The 12,214-nt window shown below is 41.8% G+C and overlaps 1 protein-coding gene across 4 annotated transcripts in view; it reads left to right on the plus strand.

The window, feature by feature from the left end:
- STXBP5 (syntaxin binding protein 5) overlaps nt 1–12,214 on the plus strand; it is a 488,403-nt gene that overhangs the window by 420,559 nt on the left and 55,630 nt on the right. For all 4 annotated transcript variants that reach the window (XM_089694278.1, XM_089694280.1, XM_089694279.1 and 1 more), the window contains 2 exons: nt 4,440–4,490; nt 4,912–5,151. In XM_089694278.1, the coding sequence (XP_089550404.1) occupies nt 4,440–4,490; nt 4,912–5,151 (291 nt within the window). The remainder of the gene's footprint in view (nt 1–4,439; nt 4,491–4,911; nt 5,152–12,214) is intronic.

Here is a 12,214-nt window from a genome sequence, read left to right on the forward strand (position 1 = left end):
TCACGGGAGGGTGCGTTCTGGGGGGACGTCATATGACGCACTCCCAGAACTGGATAACCACGCTGTAGCCGTCATTCGGCTATAGCCCGGCTGTCAAGTGGTTAATATATGGGCTACCTTACTGAGCCTACTCTAAAGAAGAACTTCATTAAAACCAGCAAGTGTTGAGACAATAAATACCTTGGTCAGGTCTATGTCCAGCATAAGGTATAAAGGGCGGGGGTCAGGAGCAAGTAAAAAAACAAAACCTATGGAGTGTAGCAGTCAGGATGAGTGCCATGTTCACGTCAAAGTCCCACAGCATTCTCCTTATACATCAGAGTTCTTCCATCTGTGTCTCCAAAGTTCCACCTTACATCAGTGTCTGACCACCGTACATCAAAGTCTGCAGAATACCCCCCCCCCCTTACAGCAGAGTCCCAGTTACACCAAAATCTAGTAGAGTGCCCCCTTACATCAGAATCCATTGGCGTGTTCTCTTCGGGGTCCGGCAGAGTGGCGCCCCGCCCCTTGCGCCGGGGTCCGGCAGAGTGGCGCCCCGCCCCTTGCGCCAAAGGTGAAGTTAAATGAATACACTGTTTTTGTCCAGCTGTATTTGCTCAGTGCACCTTTATAACATCCAAGTGAAATATATAACACCAACATGTCAGAAAAATATTTTAAAACCTCAAAAACAGAATCACTGTGTTTGAAAAAAGATTCCTCCACAAATTCTTGAGGAAATCTGCTGCCCTCTGCTGGAAAGTTGTAAATGGGGAGGTGGTTTACCTTCCAACATGACAATGACCCAAAGCACACAGCAAAAATGACTACACAGTGGTTGAAGGAGAAAAAGGTGAATGGCCTTGTAGTCAGAGCCCAGACTTAAACCCCATTGAAAATTTGTGGAATTACTTGAATATTGCAGTCCACAAATGGTCACCATCAAATTTAGCTGAACTTGAGCAGTTCTGCAAAGTTGAGTAAGCAAATATTGCAAAGTGTAGATGTGCAAAGTTAGTAGACGCATCCCAACAGACTAAAGGCTGGATAAAACAAAAACGGTCTTCATTTCAGGCTGTATTATTGCTTTATTGAAAAACTATTGCTTAAAGCAGAACTTCACCCAAAAGGGGAGATTATGCTTCAAGTACACCCGCTCACCATGCTTGGCATATCATTTTTGAGGGTTACTTAGTTTTGACAGGTACCCACTTCCGCTTGAATAGACTAGATGATCCAATCTGTAGTTCTCCTCCCTCTCCGCAGTTTTCTGGGACATGCGACCATTCACAAAGCACAGCATGGCTCGTGAATGCGCAGTGGGCATCTGGCTGTGAAGCTGAAAGTAGCATAGCCAGCTGCCCACAGTTAGGATTCCGGTGCCGGTAACCTGATGGCTAATGAAGAATTGGCTTGGGTGAAGATGGTTCTGGACCTCTGGACAGGTAAGTGTCTTTTTATTAATAGTCAGCAGCTACAGGATTTGTATCTGCTGACTTTTCACTTTTTTTTTTTTTCCAGCGCAGCGTGAACAAGCACTTTGAAACTGGATATTTTTTTATGTGTAACCAAAATGAAGTTTGAATAACACACATCATTGGAGGTACTTTATTCGTACCTAGTTAATGCCCCATTATTGCTTTTGCCCAGAGTTCAGCTCTAAATGCATTAGTGCTATAGTGAAACCTCATTTGTCATTCAAAAATGTGAACTAATATAGTACAGATATCAACTATCCAATCTTTAAAAAACTGCTATTTCAGTCGGCTAAATGAACACCCATACTTTGCACCAATCATACAGCTCCCATGTTTAAATATAAACGTTCAATCTGCAAAAAAAATTTTATCAATATGATGAAGTCCAATTCTGGGGATGAAACACAATGAGCATGAATCTGAATGACAATTTATATTTTTGTCAACCACATGAGTATGCACGCAAACGGGGTTAGTGTTCTTGCTCTAGTTCTGGGTACAACGCTAGAACATGCAAGTTTTTTATGTGCTGTAAATGATTTGAATAAATTTTAATTCTACACTAGACTATGGGAAGTCTTTTGTTTTTTATAATCTTTATTTTAAAGCGGAGCTCCACCCAAAAGGGGAAGTTCCAATTTAAGGCTTTGTCTCCCAGTTCCCATTAAGGATTGGCACCTTTTGAGGAGTAGGGGGGAGGGGGTGCCCGAATTTGACAGGTTCCCTCTCCCACTTTTCACTGCGATCGCCCAATTTTTGTAGCTGCTGACTTTTATTTTTTAAATTCCGACTTGGCCTCCGCTTTAAGGAAACATTTAGGCTCTGTTCACACTTGAGTCTTTTGCAGCTCAAAAACGCTCAAGGAAAATTCCATTCATTTCAATGGCCCCTGTTAACATTTGAACGTTTTGTGGCATGTAGTAAAACATCTGTCGCTCAGAAAAGTACATGAGCTACTTTTCAGACAAAATTGAGTTTTTGTCCCCATAGACTTCAATGTAAAACGCCTGAACAGCAAAAAAAATGCGTTTTTTGAGCATTTTTTCAAGCATTTTTCAGCTCAAACAGCAGCTCCCCTTTCCCCTGTTTCTAGTATCACTGCACACCTTATAAACACACATCTGGTGTTCAAAATCGAGGACAGCTTGCTCCTGGAAGTTCTGATCCTGGTTTAATATGGAATCGCTAAACTGATTGTGAGGGACTGTGGATTAACTCTTGTAGGTTCTTAACATGTGCAATATTGACTTTCTATTTTGATAGGAGTAAGTCTGGGTGCAATCTGGTGAGTGTCCAGCTGTGACTGTGTTTAAGATTCACTTTTCTGCTCATGTGTTCAAATGGATACCTATTGGATATAATAAAATGTTGAAAATTGTTTGTTTTTGACATAATTTGATAAGAATTTTTGTGGAGTAGTATACACATATTCATTTTTGTTTTCACGTTCAGGGATTATGTGATTCGTGCGAAGCATGGGTGTCTAACAGGGAGGGAGAGCATTTTTAATATTTACACATTGTATGAATATAAACACATTTAGACTTGTCAGCAGTATTCTTTACACTTTAAAGATGCCTATACATGAGTCAATTTCCAAAAGAGTTTTCTTTCAAAAATCTTTCATAAGAATATTCGGTTGAATTTCGCACTATTAGTGGACCACAGCAATATCAAAATTTTTGGACAGACATTGAATTTGAGTGATCGGGCATGTTGGAAATTTTTTGAAAAATGAACTAATTTCTAATCAAAGATGGTAGAATTGTGCGCGAAATGTAATTGAAAAAGAAAGAAACAAAAATTCTGGAAAGAAATTACAATTCTTGGGCACGAACCTATTCTGTAGCAACATGAGGTGAAATAAAAAGGCTTGATTGGTTGAATTTCAAAATCAATAGTGGGTCTATTGAATTACAAAACGCACAATTTCTGATTTTCTAAACAAAATTCGTTCAGAATTTGACCCATGTACGGGCTTGCATTAGTAGGACAAATGATGTGCTTAGAATGTTCACATTTGGGGGACGAAGGTGTACTACAGTACAATGGGTAAAAGATGAAATGATTTAAATGAAGTGCTACTGGGACCTGTGAGGACTCCCATTTCAAGGTTCTATTCCTAAATTTCTATAGAAAGCAAAACATTTCAAGATATTTTTGTTAGGAAATTTTATTGGGTAATTTAAATAACTTTTTTTTTTACAAATGTAACAAGGATTCATACACTGTGCATATGTATCCTGCTTACCCCTTTTGACTGTCTGGAATTGCGTAGGATGGGGTGATGGGAAGTTATGCAGGGGCTGCTGTCTTCCAGCTGTTCATGACCAGTGAATGCATGAGTACAGTATAGAAACCACCATTTGTGGCTCCTGGCACCAAAGACTTTGAATCGAAGAGGTAAGTAGAGCTTATTTGTTCCAAGTGCAGGTATTCAGACCTATTGCTCTTTTAACTGTGCAATGCAGACTATACACTGGCTGCATGTAAGCAATGCAGTCTTGCTGGTCTGGGCCTGTCCTAACCATACTCAAGAACAGGGAAGACAGGTAAGAGGTTATATTTGCAGAGCTTCATAGTATCCTTTGATATGTTATCAAACCAAATGTGTATTAGAAGTACGGTTTTAATAAAAGGATGCTGTCAAATTATCAACAATTTTGAAATGTTGTGAATAGGGCAAATTCATTGAAAATGCAAATTTTAAGTTCTGCGCTAGTGTGCACATTTCATGCTTTCAGAGTAGTATGATCCATAGTTGAATCTTTATAAACTACCATTTCTTTTTTACTTTATGCATATTTTCATCCTGAAGCCAAACCAAGGCAAGCCATCAGATATGCCTGCTACTGCTAAGTTCTGCTATCAGCATTGTAATATTTTGCTTTTATTCAGCTAATCCTGACTGAGCCTGTTTCAAGGCAGACATTGAAAATGTTTTCTAATTTTAAGACTTTTTTTTTTTTTCTCTTCCAGCAAAGATGTCAAGGAAGTTAAGCCTACCTACAGAGTTAAAGCCTGAACTAGGTAAAGCTACGTTTTTCATTACTAAATAGTCGTAACTGCCTAGTACGTGTGCTAGTAACTTACATATTCATGTTGCAGATGTCTATCTTCTAGAAAATGTATACATTCTTTTCATCACCATAATATGTGCTCAAGACTTTTGCTTCCCTTGTAAAATTCTTGAGTGCTAAGCACCTGTGAATGACAGTGTTTTGTAGTCTTTAACAAGTTGTACCTTATCTTTGCCGTTTTATTACAGGCTTTATACAAATAATTGGCCAACTAGTAGAAAGCAGGCTAGAAAATTTTTTTAACCATTTGCCTACCTAATTACACACCAAAATGATTTGCTGGTAGCTACAGTTTTGTATTATGCATCTGGCGTGGTGTTGTGTGAGCAACAGAGCAGACTAACAAACATTTACTTTGTCTGTCGCAATAGATGTCAGAGACAATTCCTTCAGCCGGTCACGGAGTTCAAGTGTGACCAGCATAGACAAAGAATCACGAGAGGCAATATCTGCTCTTCATTTCTGTGAGACATACACCAGGAAACCTGACCTATCTACGTCCCCATGCTTATGGGTTGGAACTACACTAGGTACTGTGTTGGTCGTTGTTCTAGGCCTGCCACCTATAGGAGAGCAAAGACTTCTTCAGCCTGTTATTGTATCTCCAAGTGGTAAGTAACCTGTATAATTAATGTTTTCTACTGGTGTGTGTGGGGGAGGGGGGCTTCCCATGGCAATGGGAGGGATAATTTATAACTGAAAATCCCTGGCTACATTGGGCTTGTGCTGAAGTAATACCTGAAAAACATGCATTGTCATTCTAAAGTGGTCATTTCCAGGTGCATGGAGTTATGGACAGCATTACCTCAGAGTGCTCTGAGAGCCGCTAACCCAGGGTTTCTCAGTCAGGGTTCCTCCACCCCCTCTAGGGGTTCCTTGAGCAACTTCTGCCTCTCATAACTTCCCACTGACACCACTGATCTTTTTAGCCATCTGTAAAGGGGTAATTTGTCTTAATGACCATTTCATTAAAGTATCAGGAGTTGTAGATATAGTATTTTTTACCAGGGGTTCCCTGAGACTTTAAAGTTATTTCAAGGGTTCCTCTGCTTTGAAAAGGCTGAGAAAGGCTGCCCTAGCCCCAAGTAGGAGTATTATGCAAATGTCACTGCCTAGGATGTAGGTCCTGTATGAGACCAGCACAGGTTTGCAAAGTTAAAGTAGTACTGGAAGGGAGAAGTTTGTAGCAAGTGCCCTGGAACTGTATTTCAAATATAGAAAATCTGGAATGAATGACAGCTCCTCTGTATTTCAGGAGCTCCCACTGCTCCCTGCAGTGGTGGATATTTCAAATAAGGCTTTACCTTGTGATGCATCCATCTACTTTATGTACTGTTTCTGCTTCCTGCCTTTTTCCTACACATATTCTTTTCATATGTGTATACAAAAATGATTGTAAACATGACATTTGCAGTATACTGCAGCTAGGACTGGAAATGTACCATCTCCTGCTGCCCAGCATTTCATGAGCTAAACTTAATAGCACTTGGTCTTAGCATACCAATGGACTGTGTAGCAGCACTATGCTAATAAAGGGTCTGTGCTTAAAGGATACATTTACTTTTCATAACATTTTCCATGTTACACCCATATTCAGGATGTTACATGTTACTGCTGCAGCTGCCCCATGACATGGAAGCACAAGGACGTGTCTTCTCTGAGCTCCTAGTTCTCGGCTCTCCTGTAGCCTTATAGAGCAGAAATACCCCACATTTTCTTGCCCATCTGCTTTTCCTCAAGAAAAGGAAGACTGATTGGCAACTGCACAGGTCCCTCTACCAGCATGGAGCAGTTTCTGATTCCTTGATTCCTGTGCAGCTTGCCGCTTCTACCCCGGACCCAACCAAGATGGCACTGGCAACAGCCATGAGGACAGAGCTCAGCCCTCCCACTGCTGACACTGAGAGGGAGGATCGGCCACGGCAATGACATACTGTCATTCTGTCACCACCCCGCAAATTCTCTCCTTGCCTGACCCGCTCTCTTCTTGTATCTCTCTGCAATCCTGGGGAGCAAGATGGCTGGTCACTCCCTGACACACTGGTCATGCACGGAGTCCCCAGGATTACCCAGCACCAGAGTAAGTCAGCTAACATCTAAATGGAGACCACAGCTTCAGCGGTACCCACACTATACGGCCCCAACAGGAGTTCCCTCCTGGACTTCTCTCTGACCAAAAAAAAAAGAATTTTGACTCATCAGTCTACTGTGTAGAGGCTGCACCAAGGACAGCTAACAGGGCTTAGGCAGAATGTGGCAGAGGTCACTGCTTAAGTCTCATTGGAAACCAACACTGCAACCCTTAACCTGTCTCCAGCTGGCACATGGCGCAATAGGCTATTACGGACCAAGTTGATCAGTTACTATTGCTCTTCGACTGCTTGGAAAATCGCAACTGCAGATGCAACATTAGAATTCGTGGCCTTCCAGAAGCCACTTCACAGGAGGACCTTAAAGCTACTGTTACCACCCTATTTAACTGGTACTTGGAATGCCCCCATGATACTAACGTTTTCATAGACAGGGTCCACAGGACCTTAAGTCCCAGAAATCTTACTGACAGACCCAGAGATGTTCTCTACTGCCTGCACAATTACTCTTAAGGAAGATTTCCTCCAACAGGCCTGGAGCAGGGGTCCCATTGACAGGGCCCTCCAGATGTGCTGGCTAACTAGGGATCACCCACGAATGGGGCCACGCTTTTACATCCTTGCGTCCTCCATCGGATTTACTGAACTTCAGTTCTCTGGAGTTGTTCCCAGTGCCTCTTCCTAACTGGTTAGCATTCATCTTACCGAGGTGCAATAACACCATGACTCCAGCCGGTAGGCCACAGAGATCTCAGCAGAATCCTCACTCTCAGCGAAGGCTACAAACCCCCTCAAGACCACAAACTCCAACCTCCGGAAACGGGTCTGCATCTTTGTCAACATTCTCCATTGACGGCCACAGAATCCCACCACGTGTTAGTTTTGTAAGCCTCAATTTCCTGCTACATTACATCATGGGTGGCCCGTAGGTCTAGGGTGACCCCCTTGGACACACTCAAAGGATTTTTATATTCGCCTTCATCTGTCCTACTTGCTGACGGCCCTTGCAGAGGTCCCACAGTCACTTGCTTATATAGTTCAGCCACCCATTTTGCTGCTCCTCTCAGAGTTGGTCAGTTATGCTCCTTATTTTGTTGAACCTCCAGCTTGGACCTCTTGAGCACTTATTGTTTGATGTTAGGCTATTGGAATTTTCTTTTACCTGTTGTGGCTTCCTGGTCCTCCCCTGGCACGTTCGTTATTTGGATTCATTGACCCTATTGTGTTGTAAAGTACTGAGGTTAACTCCAGGTATCGGGGCAGGTGGGGCTCCCTGGGAGAAAATTGGACTGGAGTACCACCTAGGGTTCTCCCTGGAGTGTCCCCCAGCTAGACAAATACTACATGTAACTTATGCTTGGCCTGCTCATATCTAGCTGATCGTTATAGCTTTATCATGCTCTATTCATAGGGTTCATTGCAATTACCTATGGATGGGAGAGAGGTTCCTGGGGACTTTCCATACACGTACATCCAATGTTTGTTTCTTTGACTGTTTAATTATGAGTGTGATATCCTGGCTTTTGGTTTAGTATGTGCATGCACTACAGCACCCAGGCCCACTTAATTTCCAGTCCAAGTCCCGCCCAACCTCTGACAGCAGATTTTTTTTGGGCCCCGTTATGCTGTGGTGCTTGGGCTATAAGGTCCTGTCGGTGGAAGAGTGTTGCACCACCTCCCTGACTTTGGCCACCCTGAAGTGGTTCCTGATCATACCTGAAGCTTACACATTGCTCTTTGATTGTTGCCCCTGTTGGGCTATGTGATTCATTTGGTTACATTGTTAGTTTGATTAGCATCATTATGCTGGCTGAGGTCTACCTTAAAGGTGGGACCAGCTTAGGAGTTGCAGCTCACTCTCGATGGGCTTCGGCTCTCAGGAGGTGGGCTGTCCCTCCGCCTCATGCTTTTCAGCTCTGCCTGGAGTTATTGTTCACATATGTCTTTTTTTTTTTTTTTTTTTTTAATGGTCCATCCTCCTCACATTTTACCAGCGAAACCAAGAAGATTGTACATTAGTGCTGCCCTTTAATAGGCCAGCCTATGGCATTAGGCTGCTCATGGCTCAATCCCCTGAAGTGCCTTACCTCTTCCCCCACTAGGCCTTTGCTGCCTATTTGGAGAAATAGTGCTGGTTCTTCACCACCTCCACACTCTTCTTTTCACATACTCTAGTTTCCTTGCTTCTTCTTTTACTTCCTCTATTTCCACACTACTCTTCACAGCTTTTCTTCCTCTTCCTTGCCTTCTCTTTTTCCCATCCCACCTCACCTTTTAAACCCTCCCCCCTTTTTTTTTCTTCTTGACGTTCCACATTCCCTACCCCTGCAAGTGTTGGCGAGGGTCGACGTCTGAGGTTCGCTTCTCAAAAATTACGCTGAAGCTCTTGTCTTGGAATGTTAAGGGCCTTAATACTCCTGAAAAGGGATTCAGTTGTCTTGCTGACCTAAGGAGACTGCCTTCAAGTTGTATTTTGTTTTTTTTTTTTTGCAGAATTTCAAAACTGCACAATAAACATCTGGGTAGCAGTGACCATAACATGATTTTATTAGCTGTAAACAAGCACATAGAAGAAAAATAAAAACGCTCAACTGTAAGGGAGCTAATTTTCCAAGGCTGAGAGCTGCTCTCCAAGACTTAGACTGGGAGGAAGTATTGACATCGATGAACACAACACAGAAATGGGAGTTCTTCAAAAAGACTGTATGCGAACACACTGCAAAATATAATCCCATGAGCAACAAGTTTAAAAGGCTAAAAATCAAACCTACAATCAGGTCCATAAATATTGGGACATCAACACAATTCTAACATTTATGGCTCTATACACCACCACAATGGATTTGAAATGAAACGAACAAGATGTGCTTTAACTGCAGACTGTCAGCTTTAATTTGAGGGTATTTACATCCAAATCAGGTGAACGGTGTAGGAATTACAACAGTTTGGATATGTGCCTCCCACTTGTTAAGCGACCAAAAGTAATGGGACAGAATAATAATCATAAATCAAACTTTCACTTTTTAATACTTGGTTGCAAATCCTTTGCAGTCAATTACAGCCTGAAGTCTGGAACCTATAGATATCACCAGACGCTGGGTTTCATCCCCGGTGATGCTCTGCCAGGCCTCTACTGCAACTGTCTTCAGTTCCTGCTTGTTCTTGGGGCATTTTCCCTTCAGTTTTGTCATCAGCAAGTGAAATGCATGCTCAATCGGATTCAGGTCAGGTGATTGACTTGGCCATTGCATAACATTCCACTTCTTTCCCTTAAAAAACTCTTTGGTTGCTTTTGCAGTATGCTTTGGGTCATTGTCCATCTGTACTGTGAAGCGTCCAATGAGTTCTGAAGCATTTGGCTGAATATGAGCAGATAATATTGCCCGAAACACTTCAGAATTCATCCTGCTGCTTTTGTCAGCAGTCACATCATCAATAAATACAAGAGAAGCAGTTCCATTGGCAGCCATACATGCCCACGCCATGACACTACCACCACCATGCTTCACTGATGAGGTGGTATGCTTAGGATCATGAGCAGTTCCTTTCCTTCTCCATACTCTTCTCTTCCCATCACTCTGGTACAAGTTGATCTTGGTCTCATCTGTCCATAGGATGTTGTTCCAGAACTGTGAAGGCTTTTTTAGATGTCGTTTGGCAAACTCTAATCTGGCCTTCCTGTTTTTGAGGCTCACCAATGGTTTCCATCTTGTGGTGAATCCTCAGTATTCACTCTGGTGAAGTCTTCTCTTGATTGGTGACTTTGACACACATACACCTACCTCCTGGAGAGTGTTCTTGATCTGGCCAACTGTTGTGAAGGGTGTTTTCTTCACCAGGGAAAGAATTCTTCGGTCATCCACCACAGTTGTTTTCCGTGGTCTTCCGGGTCTTTTGGTGTTGCTGAGCTCACCAGTGCGTTCCTTCTTTTTAAGAATGTTCCAAACAGTTGTTTTGGCCACGCCTAATGTTTTTGCTATCTCTCTGATGGGTTTGTTTTGTTTTTTCAGCCTAATGATGGCTTGCTTCACTAATAGTGACAGCTCTTTGGATCTCATCTTGAGAGTTGACAGCAACAGATTCCAAATGCAAATAGCACACTTGAAATGAACTCTGGACCTTTTATCTGCTCATTGTAATTGGGATAATGAGGGAATAACACACACCTGGCCATGGAACAGCTGAGAAGCCAATTGTCCCATTACTTTTGGTCCCTTCACAAGTGGGAGGCACATATGCAAACTGTTATAATTCCTACACCGTTCACCTGATTTGGATGTAAATACCCTCAAGTTAAAGCTGACAGTCTGCAGTTAAAGCACATTTTGTTCATTTCATTTCAAATCCATTGTGGTGGAGTATAGAGCCAAAAATGTTAGAATTGTGTCGATGTCCCAATATTTATGGACCTGACTGTATGTGGCTTACGGCCAAAGTTAAAAAAGCTATAAATAATAACAAAAGCGCTTTTATTATGTATAAAAATGAAAAGAACACTATCATCGTTTTTGCATATTCTGTTATATTCTTTGTAATGTTTAAAGGAAATAAAGGCCACAAAAATTGAAAATGAACAGATTGCAAAAGATAGGACAAACCCCCCAAAATTTTTCATATATATATATATATATTAATAGTAAAAAGGTCTGATCCGAGCATGTAGGCCAGTTACAAAATAATCTAGAGTGGGTGACTGGGGACAAAGAGAAAGCAAATTTATTTAATACCTTCTTCAGCTCTGTGTATACAAAGGAGCATGGGGAAGCTCTTGCCCATAATGGGGATAGTATTGACACAGCTCCAGATGAAGCACATTGGTTCACAATTGATATGATCCAGAAATATTTAGACAGAATAAAGGTGAATAAAGCGCCTGGAACGGATGGCATACACCCTCGGGTCCTTAAAGAATTGAGCTCTGTCATTTCAAAGCCGTTTCTCATTTTTAGGGACTCTTTAATGACTGGCATAGTATCACTGGATTGGCGTAAGGCCAGTGTGGTGCCTATATTTAAAAAGGGATCAAAATCTTTACCAAGTAATTATAGACCTCTTTAACTTCTATTGTTGGGAAGATACTGGAGAGTTTAATAAAAGACCACATACATGAGTTCTTGATGGGGAAAAAAAAATATTTTAAGCAACAGACAGCATGTATTCATGAAAGACAGAAGTTGTCAAACAAATCTGATTTATTTTTGAGGGGGTGAGCAAAACAGAGGGGTGGCGGTGGACGTGGTATACTTAAATTTTGGATAAGCTTTTGACACAGTTCCCCATACACAGCTAATGTGTAAGGTAAAGTCTACAGGCTTGGAAAAATCAGTATGCAAATGGGTCGAAAACTTGCTAAAAGATCATATTCAGAGAGTAGTGGTTAATGATTCATACTCTGTATGGTCCAGGGTTGTTAGTGGTGTACCCCAAGGTTCAGTGTTGGGACCCTTACTTTTTAATATATTTAAATGATATAGGGTCTTGAATTAAAAATACCATTTCAGTCTTTGCAGATGACACCAAGCAGTGGAACAATGTCCTTACAGGATGTCTCAAACTTTCAAGCCGATCTCAATGCACTGTTTAA

This window comes from Staurois parvus, unplaced genomic scaffold (genome assembly GCF_062004578.1).
Source record: "Staurois parvus isolate SC_StPar_1 unplaced genomic scaffold, SC_StPar_1.0 ptg000657l, whole genome shotgun sequence".
In the NCBI taxonomy this organism is placed as follows: Eukaryota; Metazoa; Chordata; class Amphibia; order Anura; family Ranidae; genus Staurois; species Staurois parvus.